Below are 27,618 nucleotides of genomic sequence, written 5' to 3' on the forward strand. Positions count from 1 at the left end.
CCTCCAGCAGGAGCAACTGCGAAGGGAAGGCGACGACGCGGCGAACGAGCAGCGGCGTCTGGTCGTCACGCGCCGTAGGGAGAGGTGGCGCGCGGCGCATGAGCAACAGCGGAGGAGAGGCGACGACGGGACGGGGTTGTCGAATGCATGGCCAGTAGGCGAGGGTTAGATGATCTAGCCGTTTTTATTCAAACTTGTAAAATATAATCAAATTCGAATGAAAGTTTTTTTATTTTTGTACATCTTTATTGATTTTGGGTCTCTAAATAGGAGGCGCGACTAGGCAGCGTCGCGCCACAAACGTAGAAAAAGCAACAACGTGCCCCAAACGCTTGATCCAACGTGATTTAGGAACCGCTTTGGGAACGCGAATAAAAATGCTCTAACCTCACGCCACCACCGGCCTCCACGACGCTTTTGCCATGAACTCCCTGGCGCGGTGGCCCTGGTCTCCCCTGCCTCGACTGAGCGGCGCCAACCAACCTCCATCGGTGCCACACGCACATGTGTTGCCGTCCCGATGACACGTCAACGCTATACGCTAGCCATTCGTATGTAGGTCCGTATGTGGACATCGGGAGCAACTTTCAGGACTGTGTTGAGGCAAATCCTCAGTTCCAGGACTGTTTTGGACATCACCGTTAAGTTTGAGGACCGTTGATGCATTTCACTCAGAATATTCCAAGGGTCCCATGTGCAGAAATCACATGAGCACTCGGCACTCTCGATCTTCACGGCCCAACCTAGATCGGACGGTGGGAAAATATTAGTGATACCACAGATCACATGCCATGATATGGCTTCACAAAATTCAGTTTTATAAGTTCAAAAAAATCATAACAAATTTGTGGGTGTTCACAAGGAGTGTGTTTACATTCCCTTAAAACTAAATTTGAAATACATAAATAGAAACAAAAATGATAAATTGCTAAGTGAATAGTGTCATTTTGATTTTGCCTTTTTTGACACTATTTATATTGGATTTCTCTTTTTTGTTTCCCCATGTGTATTTCGAATTTGGTTCTGAAAATTCTAGGCAATGTAAACACATGTCTTGTGAAGACCCACAATCTTGTTTCGAATTTTTTTAACCACTTGCAAATTTGAATTTTAAAGAGTGGTATCATGGTACCAAATAAGCTATGGTATCACTAGATATGCTCTCATCAGACGGTCACCGAGAAAGCTAAAGTTAGTACATCCAGCAGTTGCATCTCCAACCAAGTCCAAAACAAAAGGAACATTAGTTGCATCATTCATAAAAAAAAAAGGCAGTTTCATCGAAGTTCAAACTTTTGTAGATGATTTGTTCCCATGATAGTCTGAATGTCTAGCATGGAATTAGAGTTTATGGCGTGTTTGGTTGCCCACAAAGACTTCTATTTGCTTGGGTGGGCCGAATTTTGCTTGTTTGGTTGCCCACGAAACTTAAAGCATCCCAAATCCTAGTTCTTAAGGAATGCTTGAATTGACTGTTTACAATTGGACATGCCGGATTGGACGTAAAGAGAGGAGTGTCATGGGCGGGAGATCAAGCGTTGATGGCGGGATACGAAAAATCGGTTGCGCAGCAGCGCGAAATGTAGCCTCACTCCCTCTTGGCTAGTCACCTCCAATGGTTAACCGATGAGTCCTCATTTTTTGTCTCGGGCGGCGGCGATTTAGATCTTTGAAACTGACTGCTTCGAATTCGCATATCTCCGACATAGGCTCTATCACCCTTTTGCACCCCTCGTATCCGTCAGTGATGGGCCTCGCAGATCTCTGACACCGTCTTGTCCTTTTCATTTCCCCACCCTCACATCCTCGTCGTCTTTGGCTCCGGCATTGACGAGACCATGGTGTCCCCCTACATGATAATCAAGCTTGGAAGAACAAGAGGTGGGAGGGGGCTGACGAAATGTGGGAAAGCAAAGGTCATACTAGGATCTGGGGAACATAAGAAGAATAAGAAGCGAAGAAGAAGATGATGATGAAGTCAAGAAGAAGATGATGATGTGGTTTCCCTGTTCCTATGAACTACCCCTTTTTGTGTATATAACCGCTATTTGCTAGTAGCTAGGGTTAAGACAACGTAAATTTGATGGTGCATTTTAATTTCATATGCATAGTACTATGTTGTAAGATCACCCTTTGTGGGACGAGGTGACCACAACACTAGGCCTATATGTAACGAAATAAGCTAAATTTGCATCCTCGTGGCCATAATCCTCGTTTGATGCCAACCAACCATGGTGTAAAAATGAGCCCAAAGTAAAATATGGGAAATCAAACAAGATGCGCTCTAGACTTGGCCTAGTAAATCATAACTATGTGGGGCGCAGACAAACAAACATTCCCTTAGTGTTTGAGTTGGCATATGCACCTTGGGAGAATGATGTGAGAGTGATGACAGCCGTGTTATGCCACATCGTCCACACCGAACTGAATTTGATAATTTTCATGAAATAACTCTTACGAAGCACAAACTGTTGAAAGCATAATAAACTAGCAATACATGCCAAAACACAACTTCTAAATGTGGGCATTACCTCGTTTTGTTTTTATTATTTTGAGATTGATGAACGTCTAACTTTATGATGAAAGTTCTTTCAATATGTAAGAGTTAATTGTTTGGTACCAATAAAGTAGCTCGATATCAACAAAAAGAATCCATGATGGCCTTGTAAATCATGCTTGGATTTTAAAACACATATTTAGGTGTTTATGTGGCTTATAAATCAAAAACTAAAAGCAAGAAATATTACTAACCAAACACCCCCTACTAAAGCTCGGCGAGCAAAACGAGCGTGCGTTTGAGCTAAACAATCAAGCCCATGAGTTGTTCTATTCTTCAACTCTCGGAGAGATTGCTTTCGCAAAAAATTAAAAACTCTGGGAAAGATTGGTCAGGCAAAAGTATGTTCATGAAAAAATGGATAGCAAATACCGGCTGGAATACATGGAGATAATAGCTTCCTTGTATGCCGATAAAACTTTCATGATACACCTGCTTCCATTTGTAAAATCAGGAGTGTTCACTTAAATACTAGACATAACAATTCTGAACCCAACGAGAAACGGAACACGGGGGCATTCACTGGGCTAGTAGGCAGTAGATTCCTTATCAGATATGGTTTGGAGAAAGAGTGCAGACATTAATTACACTGATCTACAAGGGTTTTGTTTGATGTGTGAACTAAGCAAGGTAAGTAACAAAGACGACATCTCTGATATTTCTTCTTTAATGGCTTCAATCGTCTCCTGTTCTTCCGAAGCAGCTCGAGTGATTACAGAGACGTATAAATGGATCACTGTTCTTTGACGTTATTATCAGTTTTGTTTTTATTTTCTCTGCGAGGATATTATGAGATTAGTTATGTAGTTAGGCACCTAACGTTGGGCAGGCTCCAGCAGATACAGTATTAGCAGACTCCAGCATATTCATAAGTTTGTTCTCCAAATCAGCAGAGGCCAAGGATCCAATCTGACTAGTTACATCACACAGTAAGGAAAACCAACAGAGTCCCGGCACTGACAATAGACAAAAACAAGAAACAACGGAGCATGGCCAATTAGTATTCTACCTTCAGTTTAAGGCTTCTTCTCCCACGATACCTGTTTCAGAACATTTGTACGCAGACCGTTTCTGGCATTCTCCTAGATTTTTTTTTTTAAAGGGGGCATTCTTGTCGATTTGGCTCCTACGGAACCCGGCAAACATCGCACTCACCAAGCTAAATCAATTAGCTCAAAAACTTCTGATTAGATTTGGTTGGGGTGCGCCAGGCACCGGGCAGCAGTGCAACGCCCGGGCGACACCTGAGAGGCCCAGCAGCAAGCTACTGTGATGGCCTCTCCCCCACAAAAAATAAATTTAATATCGTTGTGAGCATATGACCCACATATCAGATATTAAACTGATAAGAACAGATACTACACTTGATCTTAGCCAAAAGGCCGAGAAAGGTATGCTTTTCCCTGCTGCCCTCCCCCTCCTTTTATAGCCTCCCTCGACCGCCCCTCCTCTCCCCGGCAGCGAGGTGGGACTAAACCAACGAGCAGCAGCGCAGCGTTTTGGCGAGCAACCAGGCGCCTCCAGTTTGGGCTTCAAAAGTTGAAAGGCCCAACACCGCGGCAGCACGCTTTGACGGCCCAATTCCATGGCTTCCTTCGCGACAGAGTTTCCAACGGTGACCAGACCACGAGTCCGTCGCGTTCTCTGCAAGCCGCTCTTCCTCTTCTTCTTCTCCCGATCGCAACTCCGGGCGCCGCACGACGGCGTAGCGATCAACCGATCGAATCGATCCGGGGTTTGGCAATGTACGGCGCGATGAAGGAGCAGGCGGTGGCGCTGGTGCGGCAGGCGGTGCAGGAGGACGACGCGGGCGACTACGCGGCGGCGCTGCAGCACTACGTGCACGCGCTCGACTACTTCGCGGCGCACCTCAGGTACGAGCGCAACCCCAAGGTGCGCGACGCCATCGCCGCCAGGCTCCCGGGCTACGTCGCCCGCGCCGAGGAGATCCGCGCGCTCCTCGACGGCCAGGCCGGGCGCGGCGGCGAGGGCGTGGCGGCGGAGGCCTGCGGGAAGGGTGGCCAGAGGAAGAAGGACGGCGGCGCGGACGGCGAGGACGACGAGCGCGGCGCCGAGAGGGCCAAGCTCCGCGCGGGGCTCCACTCGGCGATCGTCTCCGAGAAGCCCAACGTCAGGTGGGACGACGTCGCCGGGCTCGACGGCGCCAAGCAGGCGCTGCAGGAGGCCGTCGTGCTCCCCGTCAAGTACCCGCAGTTCTTCACCGGTACGTGAAGCTTCGCCGCTTTCGCCTCAATTCGAAAAAGTTTGTATAAGACTATATCACTATGGGTCTGATTGATCGATCAAAATGTGCGGAAATTTTGCAGGTAAAAGGAGGCCGTGGAGGGCGTTCCTCCTGTACGGGCCGCCGGGGACGGGCAAGTCCTACTTGGCCAAAGCCGTCGCGACTGAGGCCGACTCCACCTTCTTCAGGTGATTACCTTCTCAACACCTCGATTCAATTTCCCGCAGTTTCAGTCTTTGTGAGTTGTGATCCAACAACTGAACAACAGCGACACTTTGAATTAGCAATTCAGTTCCAGGAAAAATCAAATTGAACTGGCAATGCTGATCAATTGTTTATCATCTCTCTGTTTCCAATAGAATTACAAGACTAGCTGTGATCTAAGGAGCTTTATATATGATGCAACCTTTCGTAACATAGTTGATGCAGATATTTGGAGCCCAAGCTTCACCATTCTACTACTTTGACAAATGCCCAACTATGAACGAACTGCAGTATATCTTCATCGGATCTTCTTTCCAAGTGGATGGGAGAAAGCGAAAAGCTGGTCGCGAACCTGTTCGAAATGGCTCGTGAAAATGCACCTTCCATCATCTTCATAGATGAAATCGATTCTTTGTGTGGCCAACGTGGAGCACTACAGGAATGGCGACGTACGCCGAGGGTCGTGGCATACGCCGACGGCCGGGCGGCACGGCCAGCCAGCGAGTCTCACCCTCGGCGTATCGTTGTCGTCGGCGTAGCGAAGTCTACGCCGAGGGCAGCCCTCGGTATATGTTTGGCCCTAGGCGTAGACAGGGCTACGCCGACGGCTATTTGTCTAATTTGTCTAATTTTGTAAAAATCATAACTAATTCATATGATGTCAGAAAAATGCGTATAAGGTATCAAAATGTTCAGAAAAACATCCTCTATCTGTTTATGTCAAAATAATGCATATTTGAATCATGTATATCATGTTAATATAGTAACAATTCAAACACTTTCTTATATGTCATCGGGTTCCCGTTTTGGCCAGATGGCAATTTAAACGAAGTCAGAAAATCCCGCGAAGCCGCATGGCGTCATTTTATGTGTCCTAGTAACCACTCCAAAAGACGGAATTGGGATACGGCAGTTATTTTGGAACACCCTTCACAAATAGGGCTATCAAGTCCGGAGTTCTATGACTTTTAGGGGAAATGAGTAGGAAACGGTTCGTGACACCGCATAGTTTGTCGGAACGAGGCCATATTTGGCACGTGCGTGGTCCCTGGGATGGGAAGCAATGCCCCGGAAGCGGATTTCCAATCCGACCCATGGCCGATGGGTTTTTCATTTTCGGGGTGCCAAAACGGTTTTTTTTTGTGAACCAGCTACATGAGGCGTATTTTTGTATGGCGCGAGACCTCCGCGTAGTAGTAGGACACCGCCTCCGCACCACATATCACATGTCATATGTGCGTGCTAGCTATCTGGGAATCCCTGCGGCTGGAAAGTGAACGGATTTGAACTAGGGGTACACTTTCCGTCGCTCAATAAATTCCGCGAAAAATGTTTTTAGGTCTATAACACATCACTTTATGTGCTAATTTTTTTCCGTTTAGCATGTTGGCGAACGGTGCACCAGCGCGTCCGATACGGCCATTTCGCATCTCCCAAGGGGGCCGTTTTGGCCAGATGACAAGCTGGACGTCATATTTGGATTACTCTAATTTTTAGGTTCAAATGATGATATGGATGTTATATTTAGATTCCTCTCATTTTTCTGATCGATTTAGACATATTATTTGTGGAATTTCAGTTTTTGATTTAAAGATATTAATTATTCCATATTAAATAGAAAAAAAACCAAAAAATAAAATTATTTTATTGTTATTTGAATTCAATATTATTATTCATTGTTACTTATATATTCATTGTTGCTTACTTAAATAATTTTTTGGAATTCAAAAATAAAGAGTTGTGACATCACGGTCCAAGGGTTAATAGGGTTGATAGACTATTATTATCAGTAAGGTGTCAATTCTTTAAGGAAGCTCATCCGAATGGAACCAAGAAGTTAAGCGTGCTGAGGTTAGAGTAGTGTGAGGATGGGTGACCGGCTGGGAAGTTTAACCATAATTGTAATTTGACCTAGGATTAAGTGTATGGGTGAATGATAAACAAGAAAAAAAAAAGTGTAAAAAAAATTTAAAACAAATTATTTTTTTTCGAATCAATTTTTTGAATTTTTTTTGGAAAAATGAAAATTCAAATTTTTAAAATTTGTATGCCGACGGTTTTGCCGTCGGCGTAGCGTGCTACGCCGAGGGCCGGGCTACGCCGACGGCAATATTGTCTATGCCGAGGGACCTAAACGCCGACGCCATACGCCGAGGGCTGCCGTCGGCGTAGCCTACGCCGAGGGCCAGGCGTGGCTATGCCGAGGGCAGCTGGCCGTCGACGTATGCGTCCATTCCTGTAGTGAGAAGGCAATGAGAGCGAGTCTTCTAGGAGGGTCAAGACGGAGCTTCTTGTCCAAATGCAGGTGACTTCTTCAGACATTTTAGAGCACCTGTCAATGTCTTATTTTTCTGAGAAACTGGCAGGAGCGTTTTCCTTTGATTAATTAGATAGAATACAGGGCCCCACCCAGATTACCAAAATTGCAAATCAGCATCCACAGATCATAGAAGTTACTAAACACAGTTTTTGCCACGCTTGTAATATTACAGGGAGTTGGCCATAATGATGACAAGGTCCTTGTTCTTGCTGCTACCAACACTCCATATGCTCTGGATCAGGTAGAGACCATTTAGTCAGTTGTTCATCTAATTACTTTCCGCATCTTTTCCACGAAGAAAATTACATTACGCATCAATTGTTTATATAGTATTTAACCTGTCATACTTGTCCCCAGGCTGTGAGGCGCCGTTTCGACAAGCGCATCTACATTCCACTACCTGACCTTAAAGCCAGACAACGCATGTTCAAGGTACTTCACTTAACTCTGCTCCACCTTGACGTTGCTGCAACTGAACTTAAACTCTGCTCCACCTTGATGTTGACATTGCTAAGTTCAGTTTAACTCGAACTCCCAACTTTGCAGGTCCATCTCGGCGACACCCCTCACAGCCTAACCGAGAGCGATTTCGAAAGATTGGCACACCGAACAGATGGCTTCTCCGGCTCAGACATTGCCGTCTGCGTATGTTGCATAACATCCCTTTCCTGCCCATAATAAACATAATATGTACTGATCCTTTTCGCATTAACAGGTGAAGGACGTGTTGTTCGAGCCCGTGCGGAAGACGCAAGACGCCATGTTCTTCTTCAGGTCAGATGGCGGCGGCGGCACATGGACGCCATGTGGCTCAAGGCAACCAGGCGCTGTGCAGACCACCATGGAGGAGCTCGCGGAGGAAGGCATGGCTGACAAGGTAAACAGCAGCAGCATATTTTTCTCCCTCTTGCTTTCTTCAGTTCTTGCTCAGATCAGGTGTTTCCCTGTGGTGATGTATATTATCGCATTTTTTTTCTGCCTCTCCTTTTCTTTTTGCTAACATGGTGTTTTCCTGTGGTTATGTAGATTACCCCACCTCCGATCTCCAGGACAGACTTCGAGAAGGTCCTTGCGAGGCAGAGACCGACAGTGAGCAAGGCGGAGCTGGATATTTATACCAGGTTCACCAGAGAGTTTGGGGAGGAGGGCTGAACTACCCGTTACAGTAGGATAGCTGACTTTGCAAATCATACAATCATTCTTCTTGTACATATTGGTTGGTTAAAGCCTCTGATGCTGATTTAGAAAGGCAATAGAATTTTCTGATACTATTCACTTATCATTAACCTGGTGTCAAAGGTATCAGATGCTACTTTCCCCCTGCCGCCATATTAACCGAATCGAATTAACCATATTAACCGAACGCGCAGTCGGACCACCAACATACCAGGCTGGTGTGCCGGTGACAAGCCATTACCACGAGCTTGCTACCGCTGGCGCGCACTGGTGCCCTGGCGATAGAGTATTTTGGTCCGTCGGTGATAGGCTTTTTCCTAGTAGTGTCATAATGTTCTCCTACCCCGTGTCGTAGTTTCTTTGGAGCTTTGTAGGTGTGGCGCTGGACCTGAGTGGCAGGCCCTAGACCTCGGCCAGTTCCTGGAGACCCATGCGAACCATACTGGTTGGAGGAGGCGCTTCTTTGGTTAGTGTTTGCAGCCTGGACCCTTTGGACGATTCGCAGTAGGATGATAATTGATATCTTTTTGCCGCAGGCTTCTAACTCTTTGTTTAAATTATTAGCGTTTTTGCAGAAATGGTACCCGCTTAGTAGGTGGCGGGAGAGGGAAAGGCTGTACAGCATGCTTAAGAACCTTCTAGTGGCGGCGCGCCGTTTATCTACGCAGTTCAGCCGCCGAGTTGCCCTACCACTCAAGGTTGTATCGTTTTTATTTATTTCGAGTTTGGGCATATGTGTGTTGTTGCCCCAGCAGACTTTGTCAGTTTCCGTTTGTACTGGATCTTGCATTGTTGTGATGCTTTACTTATAAAGCGGCACCAAAGCTTATTTTGAGAAGTTAAGTTCACACCTTGCCAAGCTTCAAATTTCGGAGTAGGTGAGGGAAATGTTTTACATATTGCATATACGGTTAAGTCCCAAAATTTTTTTTGTTCCAATCAAAATGTAATAAATTGTTGACGGGTTTGAACATGGATTGACGCAATCTTTGAGATAATACATCCATATAGTGATCAAATTCACATCACTTAATTAATAGACACCATTAAAAAACAGCAGCGCAAAAGGCTGGAAATATTATTCAGATGGTAAAGACAGAACCATGTCCTAGTATTCCAAATTAAATTACCAAATTATTCAGATACGTACTTATCTATTCCCAACACCTATTGACGGGCACTTGGAAAATGACTAGGACGATGATAATAATCGCACATACTAACAAAAAGGAAGACTGATAGTAAAATGCCAATTGTTGCTGCTGCATATATGCCATGTGCTGCAGCTGCATATATGCCATGTAGTTTTCGGCCGCCCCAGAAACCTGCGGCACGGGCGGCAAGTAGCCTCCGTTGCCCACATTGAGCGGCCGCCGGAGCATGTCGCCCGCCCACCCATTACCCCCCATCTGGCTAGGCGGCATATTCCCCGTCATGTGCTGCTGCTGCGGCATTCGCCACCTTCCACCAATCGAGTCATGGTTTGTGACGATGCCCGGGTGGTTCCCTCCGGTTGAATGATCTCCTCGGGTGGCGATCTTGGTCGTCTGCCCATGGATTTCATTTTCGCTGTTCTTGCTGATTGGCGGAGGGATTCTGTTGCCGCCACTTTCTTTCGCAGTACTCTGCTTCTCATTCTTGCTGATTGGCGGAGGGATCTCGTTGCCGCCACTTTTTGGGTCGTTGTTCTTGCTGATCGGCAGAGGGATCTTGTTGCCGCCGCCACGAGCACTACTGAGATCTTCGTCGTCGAAGTCATCACTGTCCCACTCGTCGTCCCAAAAGTCATCATCGGAGTCGTCCTCGGGGGGTGGCTGAACTTCAGGTACGGCCACCATAAGTCGTGGCGGCGTTTGCTTCACCTGGGATGGCTCATTACGCGGCATCATCGGGTACGACAATGATGGCACGTGACCTGCCCCGCCGTGGCCGCCCTTCATCATCATCACCTTTAACTGTAATTGGTTAAAGTGCTGGATGCGAGCTATGCGCTCCTGCTCCTGCTGCGCCATGGAGCCGCCGGCAGCCGGCAGATTCTCCACCCCGGCAGGCATGCTGCAACTGCGACTGCCCTGGTAAAACCACGGCGCCGGCATGCCTACTGCCACCGCATTCATCGCCATCTCCGGACCATCGTGCAAGTTGTTGTAGAGGCCATCATCGCGACCGGACTGGCCATCCACCTTGCTGCCACCATCGGGGTGCTCGAGGAGGTCAATCTTGACGGACTTAGCGTCCCTCATCCGTGAGTCAGCTGGATTCAGTCCGTTTACCTGCATCTGCTGTGGCTGCGGCACCATCTTTGCAACTTTGCTGCTTGTCTGGCATTGGCCGCCGTCGTCCCTTGGATGACCCATGCCACTGCCGTAACTTGTCTCGCCCTGTTTACTTGACTCCATTTTGGTCTTTTCAGAGTCTTGGTTGTCTATGCAAGAAGGCGACACTGATGGAGGCAGATTCTTTGAGGAAGATAGGCATACAAAGAACGAAAAAAGATTAGTGCTGATTGATTTGCAAAAACTTTCGTACTTTGTTGCCAACAGAAAAACGTGGCTTTGTAGAATTGGGGGGGGGGGGGAATCCCACTGAAAATACTCCCTCCGTGCAGTAATATAAGGTGTTTTATACACATTTAAAATAGACTAGATACAAATCAAGAGGAGTGAATCTACATACTAAAAATAGACTAGGTACACCCAAAAACGAGTGAACCTTCAAAAAACCAAAACGTCTTATAAAACTAGACGGAGTAATAAGTTTTTTACTTGCCAAGTGATTCAGGTTAAATTACTGACTAGGGAGCAGCTGGAGAAAAGAAATGGCCCTCGGAATGGGAAATGCCCTTTCTGTGATGGAGAGAGAGCGTGGATCATTTTTTTCTTTCCTTGTCCTATTTCCAAATATACATGGTATATATATATATATGGTGTTCTAGAGGCAATGGGCTCGCCAGAGGTCCTCAAGCTGTTTGGGATTTCATGATCTGGCTAAGCAGTTAGGGGGAAATTGTTCATGGTCTGCTTGGCTTGTACTCTCATTTTTCTCTTTCCGACTTGTAATTTGACTATGTACCACAAACTTTAACTTATAGTTATTCAGGCTGACTAACTCCCGCCGTAGTTACAGTCAAGAAAAAAAGTTAGGGGGAAATGATTGCTTGGTCTGTATTGGAGCCTTTGCTCTTTTCTGGGTCATTTGGCACAATGATATTATTATTTCGGTCAACCTTGACCTCAGTCCAATTAATCGTCATTCTACAACAGTGGCGCGCGTTGCGAGGGCGCGTGCGTGCAGATGTGTGTTTTCTTACACATCAGGCGCGACGAGCCCAACTTTGAATTAACAAAGCCATCAGCCGGCAAGGAGTACATGGTGACAACAAGTAAAGAAAAAAAATAAAGATAAAAACTGGGGATACCAGCTAGAGATACAAGACCATGTGGTGAAGAGCTAAAGCCTAAAACAAGGAACAAGTACAAAAGAGCCAAGCCCTAAACTACAAGTTCATCCGAGAGCGCCCATGACTTCAGCTAAACACCGGCGGCTCGGCTGAGGCAGCAAGCCCCGAGATGCCACTCCGCGGACCTGAACCACGCAGGACTAGCACACTGAACATCTTGGCACACAGAGGACCACCAATACCCTGGGAACTAGCTAACTGCACTAGTGAAGCCGGCGAACCTCCAGAGTTCGAAGGGGGAAGCTTCAGTACAACGCCTTTAGGAAGGAGAACGGCGCTCGTGAGCGTCATCGTTGACGGCACTGTGCAGTGCTTTCGCGGAAGCTTCGGCGCCCACCCCAAGAGAACGCCTATGTCTTAGTGCATGCCATCAGGACAAACCACCAGCTGTTGAAGAACACCGGGTACCTCCTGCTGTGACGCACACGCCTACAACCACCCTAGGCTTGGGAGTGGTCACGCAAAGGGGAGTCACACCGTCTATATGGAGTCGGGCACTACCTGATGCATGGCCTCAACGAATAGGAGTTTCGAGGAGGAGCTCGAAGGGATCACTAGTAACTAGGGCAGCAGACAGTGCCAAGGGGCAGGCAACCGGCGATAAGATGTGTGTCTTGGCCATGCCTCCAAGAAGGTGAACGGTGTCCATAGATGTCGTCGTCGCCGGCAATGGCAAACGCCTTGCTTTGCTTTCGCAAACACACCATCGAGCACGCAAGCATCCCTGCAGGCCAAAAAAACCCAACGGTGCCACCCCAGTCCTGCAGGAACAGAAACCGAGACACACCGTCTCCCGGTAGTCCATAGTGGCCAGAGGGAAATTGGAAGGCGATGACGGAGACCGCCACCGCACCGTTGGAGCACCCCCTCCCCACCACAGATCCCCAACACTCTCCAGTCGGAGCATACCAGAGAGGGGCATCTTGGTCCCTACCAAGATCGATAGCATAGGATGCCCAAGCACCGCCAACCCGACCTGACGCCGGCGACAGCCTCAACCAGTTCAATCCTCTGCCCTCGGGGGCAAAAGGCAGCACCCTGCTGCCCAGAGACCAGACACCTCGGGCTAGCCCAGCCCAAGACTGCCCAGAAACAGCCTAGACCTAGGCCCGCTGGCCCAGATCTGGGCCCGTCGCCACCCCGCCGGAGCCACGCAGACCTCGCGCCATGGTCGAGCGCCGTCTCCTCCTGCGCAGAAGCGCCGCCCTGCCAACCGCGCTGGCCCGCGCCGCCACCGTCAAGCGAGAGGGAGAGGAGGCCCCGCTGCCGCCCCGGGCTTTGCCCGGCGACGCCCTCTGGCAGCGGCGAGGGGGGGCTTGCGGGAGCGAGGCTAGGGATCGCCCTGCCGCTTGCGGGAGCGGGCAGGATGAAACGGGTCACTTGGATGTACTGCAGCTCTTTTCCGTGCAGATGTGTGTGTTGTGTGGAAGATGCAAGAGGAACTTGATCCGAGCAATGGTTCAATACTACTAGTGCAATACTTTTTTACAGCTCCGGAGTTGATAGATGGAGTGGAGTTAGGAGGTGAAGTTGAGGTGGAGTGGAGGAGCTCTACCAAACACACCGTGAGTGCTGGATATGGGCCTCTATGCTGGGTGAACTGTGATGTTCCTAGTTATCTTCATGTAGTCGCTAATAGGGGAGTATATATGGGAAAGTGCAACGTTGAACCGGCCGGCATATGCTCCTGCTGGAAGTCAGGTTACCATTGGGCCAGGTGTTTGGGTGGCCCCGTACAGAAGCTGATCGTGTCTGATACAGATAATACCCACCGTACAATACACACTTCCTCTCTCTCCTCTCTCCTCCAAATCACGCCCCTCTCTCTCCTCTATCCTCCAAAATTACCAGTAGCTGGCAGCCGTCCGGGCAAATTGCGTGGGCGCGGCGCGCGCGCGAAGCTGATGGGTGGAGGCGCGGCGGCCGTCGGGCGGGCGTACGGCGGAGGAGCCCGCGCCGCCATCATGCTACCGCGGCTCGTCGCCGCGCCCTCTGCCGCCAACCTCCACCACGCGGAGGCAAGCACCATGGCGAGGCAAGCTTGGGGCTGGGCCGGCGTCGAGCACAGGGGCGGCGTCGAGGCGGCAGCGGGGACGGGGCGTCGTCGAGGTGGCGTCCCAGGCGAGCTCGGGATGGCTGCGGCGTCGGGGACAGGCCGGGCGTCGTCGAGGTGGCGATGGGGACGGGCGACGTCGAGGTCCGGGCAAGCTCGGGACGGGGCCGGCGACGGGGACAGGCGGCGTCGACGTGGCGTCGGGGACGGGCGTCGGGGACGGGCGGCGTCGTCGTGGCCCGAGCTCGGCGACGAGGAGGATGCCGAGGAGCGTGGCGAGGTCGTGCTGCAGCTCCCGCACCCGGGCCACGACCTCGTCGGAACTGCAGCAGCAGCCCAGGTCCCAGGCGGCGGCGCGGTACCTGCAGCAGCCCAAGGTCTGTGCTTTCGCTTCGTCTCCTTGCCGCGCTCTCTGTTCTATGCCTCTGCTGCGCGATGAAGTTGCTAATTAAATTGTTTACGGATGCTGCAGACGAGGGCGTGCTGGTGCTTGAGTTCGCGGCGAACGGGAACCTGCACGAGAAGCTGCACGGCGGGGCAAGTCCAGGACGCAGGCGCTGGAGAGGATGCGATGGAGAGATGGGGGAGGACCACACATGTATTTTACTGTGGCATATGTACAGCACACTGCAGCAGTGGACCCCAACATACATTTTCTGGACCAATGAGATGCTGACTTAAGCCAGGTTCACATACCGCCGGGTTCTATTAGTCCAGCTTGTTTGTGTTTTGGCCTGTTCTATTGCAATCGGGTAGTCCCCTGGGAAAATACTGTACCAAACTATGTTAGCTTTATATAGAAAGACGGGCTAGTGCCCTTTTTTTCTAAAAAAAGAAAAACGCTCAACATTATTTGTGTAAGCTTACACTCCACAGTATTGCATTATCATACCTGGTCTATGGAAGACATTTGGTTATTTGCTGCTTCTTGAACACTCTCCATCTCATTCAATCTATGATTTATCTCATATATAGAAGGTCTTTTATGTTGGTCAAACTCCACACAGGTTCGAGCTATCTCAATGCAGATCTCCACTTCAGGGCCATCCACATCTACAGAATTATGCCACTGCAAAGTACACACAGACAATAAGGATGACAACATCAGAGACTATTGTTACGGGATCCAACCTCAACAACTAGATTGTCTTTTATCAAACATTATTAGTCTCGACCTTACAGAACAAGGAATGCCTATTACTAAGTCGACAGAGGAACACTTATTTCTAAGTCGGCCATTTCAGCCATTGATTCATGATGAAACAAAAATAAGATTGTTGGATATTCTTAAAATTATGAACCGCTTCTTGGTAGAAATGTGCAATATACAGCTGTACATTTCTTCAACTAAAGTTAGACATGCACGTTTTTTTTTTTGTAAAACTCTAAGTCTCACATTGTGCAACTTGATGGAGCTAGAAATAGAGATAACAAATCCGTACAAGATAATAATTTAATTGTTAGCTTTTCTGCAAATATATAAGGAAAACATATTTAATTCTTGTACTAACAAAACAAACTGCATGACAAGGCATTAGTCCAACATTTCCTAAAGGGTAGTACTTCTGAATATCTGAATATTACATGTGAGAAGTAGATCTACGCTGAAATTCACTAATCGCAAGTAGAGGGAAAAATGTATTTCACTATTGAGCTTGTCTCAGAGATGACCCAGTTATGAATATATGCTCTCTTCGCAGCATGCCCCACGACTCCAGGGGCAGGTAAGCCCAAAATATGGCCTCCAAGCAATATGAAAATGTAAATAAAGGAGGGAGGCGAGAGCTAAAATTTTGGATGGTGTTTTGCTATAAAAATCTTGCTACACTATTCCATTGCCTAAACGATGTTGCTTTGGATAAGAGATATATAAATTTCCCCGTGCAAATTATATACTCTTGTACACATTGGCTTCGTAGGTATGCAAAACTTCAGAGACGCCAAAATTTCGGTGAGGGGATGACAGCGAGATGGTGATAATACATGAAGTAGAGATGGTCATTAGGGATTTTTTTAGCAAGAATGCCGGTGGCCTAGCCTTCCCATCATGACAGCTTGAGTGTTATGCTTCTCGAGTTTTTGCTCCCTTTTTTATTTTGCTAGCGGATTTGTCCTAATGTATATTTTGGCTTTGTGCGTCTTATATGCAGAGAAGGGGGAGTGATCTGTTTTGTGGTCATATTAGCTCACTACTTCTGCGAAAAAATAATAAAAAGTTTCCATTTCTAAGAAAAGAACCATTTTGATATACATGTCATAACAAAAACAAAATTGTGGGTACATGTTGTAACAATAATATGTACGGAATGACAAAAGATGACATAATTCAATAAAAACATGACGAAACTGGTCAAGGAAGTTCCCCTTACATTGTCATCACCATTGTTATCACTTCGGGTTAAAAGATTTATGAATATGACGCCCAAACTGAATATATCTGACTTGAATGATATTTCTCCTTTTTCTATCATTTCGGGTGCAATATATCCCCTGCATATGTATATGATGGGTTGAAGCATCATGAGATAAAACCAAAATCGATAGTCGATACAGGCAAAGAAAAAATTAAACCCTTAGCAGGCTCAATGTACCTTGTCCCAGCAGTGCATTTAACAAAAGTTCGTGAATGGTCTTCATCAAAACATCTTGACAAGCCAAAGTCCGTGATTTTCGGTTCCATGCCAGCACCCAGCAGAACATTTTCAGGTTTTAGATCCAAATGATTAATTCGTTCTTTATGAAGATACTGCAGACCCTGACAAATTCCCTTCATCATTCCATAACGTGTTTTCCACTCATTTCCCTGAGGTTTTTCTACAAAAACAAACACAAGAGCATTCAATTGTGATAATGTGTATGTATGTTTTGCATTGACTAGTTTCTACCGAGAAATCAATAACCTTTCTGGAAGAGTTATTTTAGTAAAGCCTTTATACTCGCTATTCAAATGCACTCATGAACCAAAATCCCTGAAAAGCCTAAAAAATGCAGCATATGAAATATTGGTGGGGTGACTAAGACTGCTCATAGTGGGGGTAACATAGGTGGTAACATCATACATCTCAAGGCATTTTGGTGACATGACATGACAATAAAAGAAGAAAGAGAGTAATGTGGTAACTAGCTATGTTATCATAACATCACACATCTCAAAGCAATATGAGTCTACAACATAATTAATGACACATTGCATGAAATTACATCTAAGTTACTATCCACTATGGAGATAGTAGCTTAGACTAGTAAAAATTACTCTCCACTATGAGCAGCCTAAGAGGAGGGGTGCGGGCGTGTCCAAATGTGACCTCTGTCGTCTTGTGGGCAGCCATAATATCCCACCTTTGGTTTTTAGGGTGTTTGTTTGTTTTGGTAAGGCTCTTTTTTTTTGTTTATTTCGCGTGTCCAGTCCACCTATTCTTTGCATCCAGGATTTACAAAAAAAAAAGGTGTGCACCTATGATACACGAGAAGTGAGTACATACTAAATCACGAAATAAATAAATAAATAAATAGGAGCATTACACCTATGCTATTTGAGGCAGCATAAAAAACACTACTCCCTTTGATCCATAATAAGTGTTATGATTTTAGTATAAATTTAAACTAAACCACGGCATTTATTATGGATTGGAGGGGGTATATTAGAATAGTGTAGTCATAGAAAAAAAGCAATACATCCGACGAAAGTTTTCTTTAAAGCACGCGCATATATGCTATCTTTATCCTGCCCACACATGTATGCCCCGTAGACGACGCAGGGGTCTTTTCACGCCCTTTGCCAACCACTCCTCTTAAATTATCCAATAAACGCTACAAGTAATAGCACACATGAAATTCATATCATAGTACTACCTCCGTTCCAGTTCATAGGGCTTGCACGTATTTTTAGGTTGTCGATTTGGCCAACATAATATTATTTGTATAATATAAAAATTATATTATTAGAAAGTACAACATTTAAACTTTCTAATGATATATACATATGTTGCATTGGGAGAGAGTATTTTACTTGATAAATGTACTATTAAGAATGTTAGCTGACTGAACTGAATGTATTTTTTCTGGGGACTGATTTGTGTATACAGTGGTGAAGTAAAATATGGAAGGTCATCGTGAGGGGCTACAAACTAATTTTGGTTTTAAAGGAACTATTAATTTTATTGCGTCTAGAAATTATTTGTATAGTCCAAGTTCAACTTTGATTTTAAAGATGGACAAGGCCTTATAAAATAAATAATATCTGAGGAGATATATCTAGAAAATGTTCTGAGTAGATATATCTAGAAAATGTTAAGCTCTTAATAATTACATTACGGAGAAATAAAGTTGCAAACTTTGTACCTTTAAGGTAATGCCGAAGACTTCTGTTGGGAACATACTCAAAGCATAGAAACCTTTGTCGTACTTCCGCCATAATTTTTCTTCCTTTGTGCTCAACTAGCTCCCCTTGTGTGTCTGCACAATAGCCTAGAAATCTGACTATATTGTTGTGTTTTGTCTTCAGTAGACAGTCAACCTCACAATGAAATCGGTCATCAGAAAAATCCTGCAATATGGAGAGCTTCTTCACAGCAACCATCCCATTTGGAAGAGTTCCCTGCTTTTAATTATCACGTTAGCCGGGGGTGTGTGCGGGTTGGGGATATACGATTCTTTTTACACTAAAGAAAATGGAGTAAGAAAAAAAATCATACCAGGTAAACAACTCCAAACGCACCACGACCAATTTCTGTAGAGAAGTCACTTGTAATAGACTTTATAAGTCCATATGCTAGCCTGGTTGGGTCTGCACTTACATCACTTAATATGCGCTCCAGTGATTCAACTTCACTTGCTTGTTCCGCCATTTCTAATGCACGAAAAATAGTAAGAGCAATAACACAGGTTGGATAGTGGGTGGTGCTGGCTTTGCCTTCTGATCCGCGTGGCTCCCGGCGAAAGGAGAACGCGTCCGAGGAGGGTGGTGGTTCGGGGTGTCGCCTGGCTTAGATCTGAAGTGTTAAGACAGGATTCAGTAAAACATACACTTTTCAAAAGCAAAACTGGGTATATGACAGATCTGAGTGTGCAACCGAAGAATGGTTAATGCATCATTCCGAAAGTATTCGATTGGATAAAGTGCTGGTGCTTGGAAAGTACTAACCTGGAAGAAGTTGCCGATGCTAAGTAGATGCTCACAAGACACGCGATTAGTTCGAAGAGAGGGCAAAGAACACACCAGCTGAGTAAAGAGCGAAGTAAGGACTAAGGAGTAGCATATATATTATACTCCAGTGTAGGAAATTACATGAGGACAAGATTGTTCAGTTGACTTGTAATAACGTTAGTGAACGCATTGGATGCCCACAACCGCGTTAGACGCGGCCGCACGGCATGTGCTCCCATCCGTGCTCCGCTGAATCGGACGATCTCTTTTTTTTTTCCCGCCTGTTCTATTGTTTCTCAAAAACTAGTAAGAGTGCACGTGCACGCACGTCTCATGAATAAACTAATACCTTTGAATTTTGTATCTATCTAAAAACGTATTAACATAACAATGTGCACTTGTTATTTTGATTTTGCAAGTGTTTTCCATTAATCTCAAGTCTATTTTGCAAATAACAATTCCAAGCCCAACATACTCCATCCAACCACCTAAGCTAAGCCCTAAAATACACTCGTCAAACTTACGTACTCCCTCCGATCCAAATATCATTTTCGTAGTTTAAGTACAATATTTCTTAAATCTGTATAGGTTCACTAAACCTGTGACAAACTGACAACTAATTTGGATCATATGTAGTAACTAATTCTCATTTGAGATGGCGGAGAAAGAACATCGATCAGGTTGTGTTTTGTTGAGAATGTGGAAAACGTTGACGGTTCAATCCAGACAAGAACATGTCATCCCACAAAAAGGCCTCTATGAGCAATCCATATCAGGAACATGGCTATGTAATGTTATTATAATGGATAGCAGAGCTCTAACTTGATGATGCTTACCAAAATAACAATTCCATCGATGAATACAAAAGCAAAGACCTACAACGGATGATGGATCAATAAGCGAGCACTTTGGTATATACCCTTCATTGCTAAAATTATTTCCCACATATCTATACATGACAACGAAATAAATTAGCCAAACACAACTGTGGACAAATATCACATATACCTCCACAACCACCAATCAAATCCAGGAATCCTTACGCATGGCAAAGCTTGGACCTGCAAAAAATACAGGTCATACATACAAGAAGAAACCTAAAAACCAATATTATAGTGACTTCACAAACCTTGATGAAAAATTTGCTTATTACATAATACACACATGCCAATCAAACTGATTGGTGTAGCAGCTCAGAAGACCGAATAAGCAGCATCTACTCACAAAGAGTACATTACAACTAAATAGTACTTTTTTTGCAAAAAACTTAATTGGACATATGAATGTGCTAGGTTATGTACAAAACCTGCAGAATTGTGCCATTTTAATCACTATGTACATGTAAGCATCGGCCAGCTGAGTCATATTCACCATCTCTAATTTTTATCCGCTCAGATGGAGAAGGATTGCTAACTGTCTAATGGAGGCTCTTCCAATTACAAATTCGTCATCCCAAACTTTTCATTCATGATTAAAAAGGAAATCATATTCTGATTACCTTTTCTGATAGTATCTTTGAGTTAGCTTGCATGTGACAGTTAAGTGCTGAAATTTTAGGCAACCAAAACTGAACTTACGATTACATGCGTGTATGAAATACTGTTAATATCTCTTGTTTGACTAATCCCTGCATCGGCTGAAAATGAAATTCTATGGCTTTGGGAGTTGCGGCTGGAAGCATACTTGGGTGTGGGTGTGCTGCAATTGATCCCTATGTGTATCTTCTACGAGCTGTAATTAACATGTAATTCCGAACATATGGTGATATCTCGATTTAATTTTCTTGGGAAATCTCCAGTGGTAATGACTGTAATTTCTGTGAATTTGTTCCAGTGTTGTTAGCTATCAGATCTTAATTCAAAAATAAACTTCTCTACCTTGAGTGACAACTTGCTGAAAATATTTGAGATTTCTATGTTAAATTGTATGACCTGATTGACATTTGCAGTGAACATGATGCTCCGTATAAGAACATTTCAAATTGAAATGACTGACACATCAAGCCACCGTAAGAAATGGACTAAAATTAAGTGCAGTGAAACACATCAGCAATTGGATTGCAGGCTACGTACTTGCAGGGTGTTTTTACGACTCCACCAGCAGAGAAGCACATAGCAGTTGCAAGGTGCTTGAGCCCCAGCGAAGAGACTCCCCGGCGGCCGGGAATGGATATGCTGCGGAGGGATAACGGGCGACGACAGTGCCGTGGCCGAGTTTCTCGTCTTCCTCGATGGGAATACGCGAGCGGACAGGCGGGCTGCCGGCAGCGAGGACGCGGTGGATGACAGACGGGCGCGCACGACGATGTGGTGAGGAGGGCGGCGTGACCGAGGTAGTGCTGGATCTCGCCTTGGCGGTGGTGGCGCCGGGCGCCGGCGGCTGTGGTGGTGCTGGATCTCACCTCGGCGGGGGTGGCGGTGACCAAACTACGATGTCCTCAGCGCCTCCATCGTGGGGTCGTCGGTGTCCGTTGCAGCCGCGTTGGCAAGAATCGTTCATGAGACTTCATGAGAGCGGCGAGGATGGCAGGCAGAGCGCGACGATGGCAGGGAGCCAGGGAGCTAGGGATTAGGCGAACTAGTTAGGAAAGGAAAGAAGGGAAATAGGGAATGTGAGAGAAAATTAGGAAGGAGATCGTGCGAGAGAATTATTTCTCGAAGGCGGCACGGAAAGTTTCACATTATCCTCTGCGGGTGGAGTACGGTCAGTCAACCTAAAATACAAAGCGCACACAGGCAACGGATTAGGCCAATGGTGGCTGTTAGATTGTGTTTAGTGGGCCTAATCATGCGGTGATAATCATTCTGTGTACAGTAGATGGTGTGGCTTTAGAAAAATTCTTGTTTGCTCTTTTATTAGTAGTAGAGATTAGTGGAATCATGCGGTGATAATCATTCTGTGTACAGTAGATGGTGTGGCTTTAGAAAAATTCTTGTTTGCTCTTTTATTAGTAGTAGAGATTCTTGTTTGCTCTTTTATTAGTAGTAGAGATTAGTGGGCCTAATCATGCGGTGATAATCATTCTGTGTACAGTAGATGGTGTGGCTTTAGAAAAATTCTTGTTTGCTCTTTTATTAGTAGTAGAGATTATTAGTAGTAGAGATAAGGAAAACACCGACTTTCTCGTGGAAGAGCTCGCTTGCGTGTCATCCGACCGTAGCGATCGATCACGTGGTTGAGCGCGTCCCCTTCTCTCACTTTTTTTACCGGGACGGGGACCCCTTCTCGCATTCATTTCTCACCGCGGTTTGGTGGGCGAAGGCGGAGCCAACCCCGCGCGCCGACGACTGCTGCAGCGAGGGAATGGTGCCGCCGCACCCTGCTTCGTTTGCAGGAAGAAGCGCCACCGCGCGACGGAGATGGAGCTTCTCCGACGGGCCGCCGCCGCTAGTATTTTTTCTGTGAGTGTCTTCACATCCCTAAGGGCATCTTCAACGGGACGATTCTTTTGCATCCGCCCGGACCAAAATGCGTTTGCACCATGCTCCAGCGGGGCAACGCATAGTGTTCGGGCTGTCCGCGAAGATGCAAACACGGCGTAAATATGCGGCATGTTTGCGTTTCCGCGGACGCTGCACGGTCACGCCGAGCGTCTGCTCATTTCTCCCATGGGCTTGTCTGGCAGTGACCCTAGCTCGAGCCAACGCGAATGTAAGCAGAACAACTGCCGGAGAGGGCAACCGCCGGAGTGGCAACCGCGCCGATCGATGCGCGAACTGGCGGAATGGAGGCCGAACTACCGTGGAAGAGCAACCGCAACCCTCTTCGGTATATGCACCGCCATTAATCCCTGCTCAATAAGACCCCTGCGTTTGCGCTAAGGATCTCCAACCGACTATTCATCTCAAGCCATGAGCAACCTATCTTTGCTATCGGACACCGATAGCGAGGGAAGCCGTCGGGATGGCGGCATTGGTGGGATAGAGCTGCCACACCGAGCCGCTCTAGCTCCCCGCCGACGGTCGGTGAAGAGGAGGCGGATGCCACTGCCGACGACAGGCATGATGAGGAGGGGGAGGCCGTCCTCGAGGAGGGGGACGCCATTGGCCACGACAGCCAGAACGAGGAGGAGGGAAAGGAAGAAGATGAAGATGCAAGGTGGACACGGCTGGAGGCGGCGGCGGCAAATAAGGAGGCAAGAGGACAGGCGCAGCATCCGTTCACGGACGACGACGAAGACCCCAATGACCACTCGTCGTAGGGGGACTCAAGCTCGTCGGACGCGTCGACCGCCAATACCTCTTCCTAGGAGGTAACGAGCAGGAAGCGCCTCCGTGAGGATGACGAGGCGGGACCTTCAAAGAAGAAGTAGCTAGTTTAAAAGTTTGAACTTATTTTTTCGCAGTTTGTATGTTTAATTTGTTCGAACCCTAACGCAAACGGACAATTTGCGCCTAGCAACCATTTCGGCTTCTACGGGCCAATGCAAAGGGACGCGCGCGGGTAATTCGGACGTCCGAAATGTGTCGCCCCGTTGGAGAGGCCCTAACAAAATATCGATTGCATCATGCTGCTGGGTTGCCCCCGATGCAAGACAAGAGCCTAGCGACCATTTAGGCGTCTGCTGGCCAACGCAAACGGACGCGCGCGGATAATTTAGACGCCCGAAATACGTCGGGCTGTTGGAGATTCCCTAACAACTCCGCCCTTTTCATGTTCCCCTGCAAGATGCACCGAACCCCGTTCCTTCGTGCATCAACATATCGCGCAGAGCGCGCCCTTGACCTCGTTCATGGCGACCTCTGCGGCCCCGGCACGCCAACTTCGCCTGGAGGTAGTAAGTATTTCATGTTAATTGTTGATGACTTCGGTCGATATATGTGGCTAGAGTTGCTCCGAGCAAGGATGAGGCATTTCGCTTCTTCAAGAAGATCAAAGCGCTGGCGGAAACTAATCGAGGCGTGAGGCTGCGCGCATTCAGAACAGATCATGGGGGTGAGTTCAACTCACTGGAATTCGCGACATTCTGTGATGAGGCTGGCATCCGGAGGAACATGGTGGCACCGTACTCTCCTCAGCAGAATGGTGTCGTCGAACGGAGAAACCAGACAGTGGTCGAGATGGCACGAAGCCTAATGAAGAGCATGGGTTTGCCGGCCACGTTCTGGGCAGAGGCGGTGAAGACTGCTGTTCACATACTGAACAGGTCACCAACGAGAAGCTCAAGGGAGTCACTCTGTACGAGGCATGGCGAGGGAAGAAGCCGAGAGTGGATTACTTCCGCACTTTCGGCTGCACGGCGCACTTCAAGCTCGTCGGACCCGGCATCAACAAACTGTCCGATCGAGCAGGCGTTGGCGTGTTCGTCAGCTATGAAGAAGGGTCTAAGGCTTATCGTGTCTTTGATCCAGCTGCAAAGCGGGTGCACATCACGCGAGACGTGGTGTTTGAAGAAGAGAAGAGTTGGAACTGGGAAGAGCCTGCGGCCGAAGTTGAGACACTTAATCGTTTTACGGTCATATTCTCTAACGAAACTGAACATGGCGCATCCAGCATGCGTGGCCCAGAGCACGCCCAGGAGTCGGTGGAGGACCCGTCACCGCCACGGACGCCACCGTCCCCGTACTCACCTGGCTCTTCGTCAAGCTTGTCTGCCGCTGTCGCCAGCAGCATTGCCTCCAGGATCTGCAGTAGTGTCTGCACCACCTCCACTCCCGACGCATCCGATGCGCACTCGCACACATGATGAGATAATCATGTCGAACCCTGAATACACCAGGGAACTCGAGTTGGGTGAGATGTGCCTCGGTGCAGCAGAGGAGCCTGTCTCTGTAGACGAGGCGCTTGAGCAAGCTCCGTAGCTCAAGGCCATGCATGGAGGAGGAGATCAAGTGCATCCGCGACAACAACACTTGGGAGCTGGAGACGCTGCCCGCTGGTCACCGCGCCATTGGTCTGAAATGGGTCTATAAAATGAAGTACAAGGGTCGTCTCGTGGCAAAGGGGTATGCGCAACGCCAAGGCATCGATTTCGATGAGGTATTTGCTCCAGTGGCCAGGATCGAGACAGTACGCATGCTCCTCGTTGTTGCTGCTCATCGCCGGTGGAGTGTCCATCACGTGGACGTTAAGTCGGCCTTTCTTAGTGGAGAGCTTAAGGAGGAAATGTATGTGCATCAGCCTGTGGGTTTTGTCGATGACGACAACTCTGGGAAGGTTCTGAAGCTCAAGAAGGCATTGTACGGTCTTCGACAGGCACCGAGTGCCTGGAACGCAAAGCTTGACACCTCCATGGTCTCGCTTGGTTTCAGCCGTTGTGAGCAGGATCATGATCATGCACTGTATCGGCATACTGAAGGAGATGACTTCCTCGTCGTTGGAGTGTACGTCGACGATCTCATCATCACTGGGACAAGCGTCAAGGAAATCGGTCTGTTGAAGGCACATATGCAAGAGCTGTTCCAGATGAGTGATCTCGGTCTCCTGAGCTATTACCTGGGTATAGAGGTGAATCAGGCAGATGAGAGGATCACTGTGTGCCAGTCCAGCTACGCCAAAAAGATCCTCCAAGTGGCAGGAATGGAGAACTGCAATTCCTGACATGTGTCGATGGAGAATCGGGTGAAGCTCAAGAAGCTGATAGAGGGAGAAGTGATCGATGCGAGCTTGTACAAGAGTCTGGTTGGTAGCTTGCGCTATCTGGTAAACACTAGGCCTGATCTAGCCTACACTGTTGGAATCATCAGCAGATACATGGAGGCACCTGGCAAGGAGCATTGGGTAGCACTGAAGAAGATTCTACGCTATGTCCAGGGTTCAACTGATATCGGGCTTGTGTACAAGGCCGGTGCTGGATCATGCTGGTGACACAGACGATCATAGGAGTACCTCTGGTCAGGTTTTTCTTCTTGGATCAAGTGCTATCACATGGGCGTCTCAAAAGCAGAAGAGTGTGGCACTGTCGAGCTGCGAGGCTGAATACATGGCAGCTTCAACAGCTTCATGTCAAGCTGTATGCCTTCGTAGACTGCTTGCAGAAGTGATCGAAGAAGAACCACAGAAGATCAAGCTGCTCATTGATAATCAGTTGGCAATTGCACTATGCAAAAAACCTTGTTTATCATGATAGGAGCAACATATTGACACTCGATACCACTACATTCATGAGTGCATCGAGGATGGCAAGGTGGATGTCTTGCATGTCCGAACAAATGAGCAACATATCCTCACTAAGTCACTTGGGCGTGCCAAGTTTGTTGAGCTGCGGCAGATGCTTGGAGTGATCAAGGTGAGCTGAGTGCATCAGTAATAGGGTGTGATTTGAAGGATAATCCTGTTGCATGGTTGTTTCAGTCTTTCAGATAATAATTGTCGAACGTTGAGTCTGTTCACCGTTCGACGTAGCTAGGTTGTTTCTTATTTTCAATAGACTAGTTCGTCGCTAGGACGTGGTGTCGTGGGATGGCACGATGTTGCCCAGGTCTTAGCACCAGTAGTGGATCTCACTCGCGAACGCCATGGGATGGCATGGCCGGTCAGTTCGGGACATGCACGTCAAGTTTGTTACCGCATTGTAAGGATCCCTGATCCAGATAAATAAGAGATAACTGTAGCAGTTGTTACACAGCACAAACACTTGAGTCTTTGTTCTCTCTCTCTCGCGCGAGTTGTTCTTCGTTTTTTGTCAGGTCGTATCTTTGATTCGGCAACAACACTCGATAAGCACGCTAGCAACCAAGAGTCGTCCCAGCATGGATGCGCCCCTAGGCTTGTGGGCTATCTTAAGTGACTTGATCAAGTGAGGCAAATAACAAGTCCATCCAGGAAGTCACCTGTGTGTATCAAGTCTTTTCACATATGGTTTTTGGTCTTCCATTATGGCTCCACGGCATAACGATGCTTCTTGCTTCAACTCAGGGAAATATTGTTTAGGGAAAAGTATGTTAATGCAAAATTGGATAAGAAATACAGGCTCGAATACAGGGAAATGATCTCCCTTTTATGCAGGTAAAACTTTCAAGATACACCTGCTTCCATTTGTAAAATCAGGTGTTTTCACTTAAATACTAGACACAACAATTCTGACCTCAACAAGGAACTGAACACAGGGCACATTCACTGGCCTATAAGGCATTAGATTCCATATCAAGATACGATTTGGAGAAAAGAGTGCAGGCATTGACTACACTGATCTACCAAGGGTTTTTGTTGATGTATCAAGTAAGCCAGGGAAGTAACAAGCCGACAACTCTGATACTTCTTCTTTAGTGGCTTTAATCGTCCCCTGTTATTCCAAAGTATGAACATGCAAAATGCAGCTATGTCGAAAGCAACTCGAATGATTAGAGAGAGGCATATAAATGGATCACTGATCTTTGATTTTATTATCAGATTTGTTTTCTTTTCTCTGCGGGGATATATTATGAGATTAGTTATCTACTCAGGCACCTAAAGTTGGGCAGACTAGCCGATACAGTATTAGATTATCATATTCATAAGTTTGTTCTCCAAATCAGT

The 27,618-nt window shown here is 47.0% G+C and overlaps 2 protein-coding genes, 1 non-coding gene and 1 pseudogene across 3 annotated transcripts; 2 read left to right on the top strand and 2 right to left on the bottom strand.

Annotated features, from left to right (window-relative positions):
* Nucleotides 1-3,754: 3,754 nt before the first annotated feature.
* On the bottom strand, nt 3,755-3,952 carry LOC127311096 (U2 spliceosomal RNA). Its single transcript, XR_007857585.1, has one exon. It is a non-coding gene; the product is annotated as a U2 spliceosomal RNA (small nuclear RNA).
* A 236-nt stretch (nt 3,953-4,188) lies between these two features.
* On the top strand, nt 4,189-8,608 carry LOC127308222 (protein SUPPRESSOR OF K(+) TRANSPORT GROWTH DEFECT 1-like; annotated as a pseudogene).
* Nucleotides 8,609-9,541: 933 nt separating this feature from the next.
* Nucleotides 9,542-21,827, bottom strand: LOC139829687 (uncharacterized). The gene is made up of 9 exons (XM_071821627.1): nt 21,234-21,827; nt 20,170-20,222; nt 19,159-20,036; nt 18,710-19,006; nt 18,357-18,612; nt 16,607-16,829; nt 16,385-16,505; nt 14,908-15,084; nt 9,542-10,961 (listed from the first exon to the last, which is right to left on the bottom strand). The coding sequence occupies exons 4-9, from the start codon at nt 18,860-18,862 to the stop codon at nt 9,657-9,659; spliced, it is 2,235 nt and encodes a 744-aa protein (XP_071677728.1). The 5' UTR covers nt 18,863-19,006; nt 19,159-20,036; nt 20,170-20,222; nt 21,234-21,827; the 3' UTR covers nt 9,542-9,656.
* Nucleotides 13,633-14,708, top strand: LOC127308220 (uncharacterized). Its single transcript, XM_051338990.2, has 2 exons — nt 13,633-14,392; nt 14,488-14,708. The coding sequence occupies exons 1-2, from the start codon at nt 13,867-13,869 to the stop codon at nt 14,694-14,696; spliced, it is 735 nt and encodes a 244-aa protein (XP_051194950.2). The 5' UTR covers nt 13,633-13,866; the 3' UTR covers nt 14,697-14,708.
* Nucleotides 21,828-27,618: the final 5,791 nt, after the last annotated feature.

Source organism: Lolium perenne, chromosome 6 (genome assembly GCF_019359855.2).
Source record: "Lolium perenne isolate Kyuss_39 chromosome 6, Kyuss_2.0, whole genome shotgun sequence".
In the NCBI taxonomy this organism is placed as follows: Eukaryota; Viridiplantae; Streptophyta; class Magnoliopsida; order Poales; family Poaceae; genus Lolium; species Lolium perenne.

Bases quoted from the DNA above. Each gene is read 5' to 3' on its own strand.
- LOC127308220 (XM_051338990.2), top strand. From the start codon at position 13,867: ATGGGTGGAGGCGCGGCGGCCGTCGGGCGGGCGTACGGCGGAGGAGCC. The intron at 14,393-14,487 runs GTCTGTGCTTTC...CGGATGCTGCAG, and splicing joins GGTACCTGCAGCAGCCCAAG to ACGAGGGCGTGCTGGTGCTT.
- LOC139829687 (XM_071821627.1), bottom strand. From the start codon at position 18,862: ATGGCGGAACAAGCAAGTGAAGTTGAATCACTGGAGCGCATATTAAGT. The intron at 16,830-18,356 runs GTACAAAGTTTG...TTGTTTTTGTAG, and splicing joins TCTTCGGCATTACCTTAAAG to AAAAACCTCAGGGAAATGAG. The intron at 16,506-16,606 runs GTACATTGAGCC...ATACATATGCAG, and splicing joins AAATGCACTGCTGGGACAAG to GGGATATATTGCACCCGAAA.